This window comes from Phytophthora parasitica, assembly GCF_000247585.1.
Source record: "Phytophthora parasitica INRA-310 unplaced genomic scaffold supercont2.4, whole genome shotgun sequence".
NCBI classification, from domain to species: domain Eukaryota; phylum Oomycota; class Peronosporomycetes; order Peronosporales; family Peronosporaceae; genus Phytophthora; species Phytophthora nicotianae.
Window position 1 is genome coordinate 2,435,542 of NW_008648990.1, and position 1,926 is coordinate 2,437,467.

General features: G+C 52.9%; 1 protein-coding gene across 1 annotated transcript; it reads right to left on the minus strand.

Annotated features, from left to right (window-relative positions):
• Positions 1-49: 49 nt before the first annotated feature.
• On the minus strand, positions 50-1,567 carry PPTG_03664 (hypothetical protein; the record flags this gene model as incomplete). Its single annotated transcript, XM_008896351.1, has 6 exons — positions 50-250; positions 333-487; positions 896-1,106; positions 1,134-1,275; positions 1,336-1,367; positions 1,439-1,567. 6 exons carry the CDS (start codon positions 1,565-1,567, stop codon positions 50-52), a joined length of 870 nt encoding a protein of 289 aa, XP_008894599.1.
• Between the last annotated feature and the right edge of the window lie 359 nt (positions 1,568-1,926).

Consider the following 1,926-nt stretch of genomic DNA (forward strand, 5'->3'; position numbering starts at 1 on the left):
CACGAGGAAACGCCTGCTGCTCGCCACTTTAAGCCAGGAGAGTACGGGCCTAGATGTCCGGTCTAATGAAGTTGTCAATCAGCACATAGTCCGTCTTGAGCGTGGAAATCGTGAGCGCTTGGTACTTGGAGCGCGAGCTCACCGTCACGATCAGGGAACACATGATCTCATCCTCTAATAAGTTAGTGTCCTTATTGACAAACAGCAAACGGTCATGGTCGGTTAGCAGCAAATGGAAGCGTTTCTTGCGCTTGAGCGACGCAGGCCCCACCAGTAAAATGCTCCCTTGTCTTGAGCAGGCTGTCTCAAAGGCGCATGAAAGGCGACCGCACAATAGCGACAATGACATTGTTGTTCTTGCACTTCACGGCACTGCACAAGTCCGGCCGCATGGCGAGCACCATTTCCTTGGGCATCTCCACCTGGATTCGAATTCTCGGACCCCGAGTCTGCTCCTTCTGTTTCAGCACGCCGTCATTGCCCAAGCCTTCTCAGAACACGAGCATCCCCCCCCCCCCGAGCCACGTCACGACTCAAAATCGTCCATATTGCAGGGTCGAGGCGATGGAGCCATAGTAGACGCAAAAGAGAAACGGTTGGACATGAATATTGTGGACATTCCAGGTATGGGGGGGGGCATCATCTTCGAACGTCCAAATATCACGACCATAGGGCGAGTGCTGCAACGGAGCAGACTGATTGGTCGGTTGTACTGCAATCCATTGCTCACCTCGCCATCCATGTAGTGGATGGCGTCGAAAATGTACACCCCGTGAGCTTTCGCATAACCGGATGGGCCATTGGCAGATCCTTAACAATAACATTGCCATTGTCCGTTGTAATTGTCGTACTCCTCGGAACTACACTGCAAAGAGCCCATCATGTCTAAACGGACAGAAGAACTGGATGCTGAGCGGTCTGGTCTGCGTCTGCAGCATCTGCACGACATTGTCGTAGCTCCGACCGACTGTACGAGCGCCATTCACCTTGTAAGCGACGTCGTTGGGTTGGCCCATCGAACTGAGCCCGATCTTCTTCGACTGCGCAGCACGTGATGCGGATCTCGTTGAGGCAATGGAGAACGTATCGTCGCCATTCAAGCACGGCTAGAACTAGGAACATGTTGACCTCACTTTTAGACGGCGGTGCAGCGTTCTTCCCGTCACTGGAAGCTTCGACGATGCGCAGTTCCAGATGAACAGGAAGTTGAAGAAGTTGTAGTTGCCCGTAAACAGAATGAAGATCTGCAAGGCAATCTGCTGGATGGCACCAATTCTGCGCAGTATGGGGTGCGGATCGATCAAGAAAAACGTTCAGGGCCCTTCGACCAGCAACGTGACTGCTACAGCAAGACGATTCATGATCGGCTATAGCATACAAAAGTTACAGTCAGATTACAAAGGAGATCACGTCAACGAGCTGCTGCATCAACATCCACCGGGGCTTGCAATGCGTGCCAACCGAGCGGCAATGGCAGCGGTTGGGACGCAAAGTGGAAATCCAGTGCAGATAGACCGAGCCAAGTGGGGCATCGCGATTGGATCTTGACGGCACCGGATATGGGCATGAACTTGAAGAACAAGAAGCGCGACGTCCAGACCGCAGCGACAAGGGTCTCGAAGGTCTCAGATCTTTTGAAATTTCACCACGGTGCTAGCAGTACAGCCACAGTACCTACTTCCAGCAATAATGAGTCCCATTGACACCGCATGAACGTCTGGCCGCACTTGGCGATGGAAAAGTAGAACACCCACTGCGGTGTCAAGGGTCCGGACGTGGCCAGCACTATCAACGGAGCTTCGTTGTCCTGCTCCAGGCGCTTCCGAAATGTTGGTTGTACGCGTCGCACACAGATCTTCTGTCGGACGGCCTCGATCAGAAGCTCCACCTTACAAGAACAAGACGTTAACGGTCTGAAGATGTATA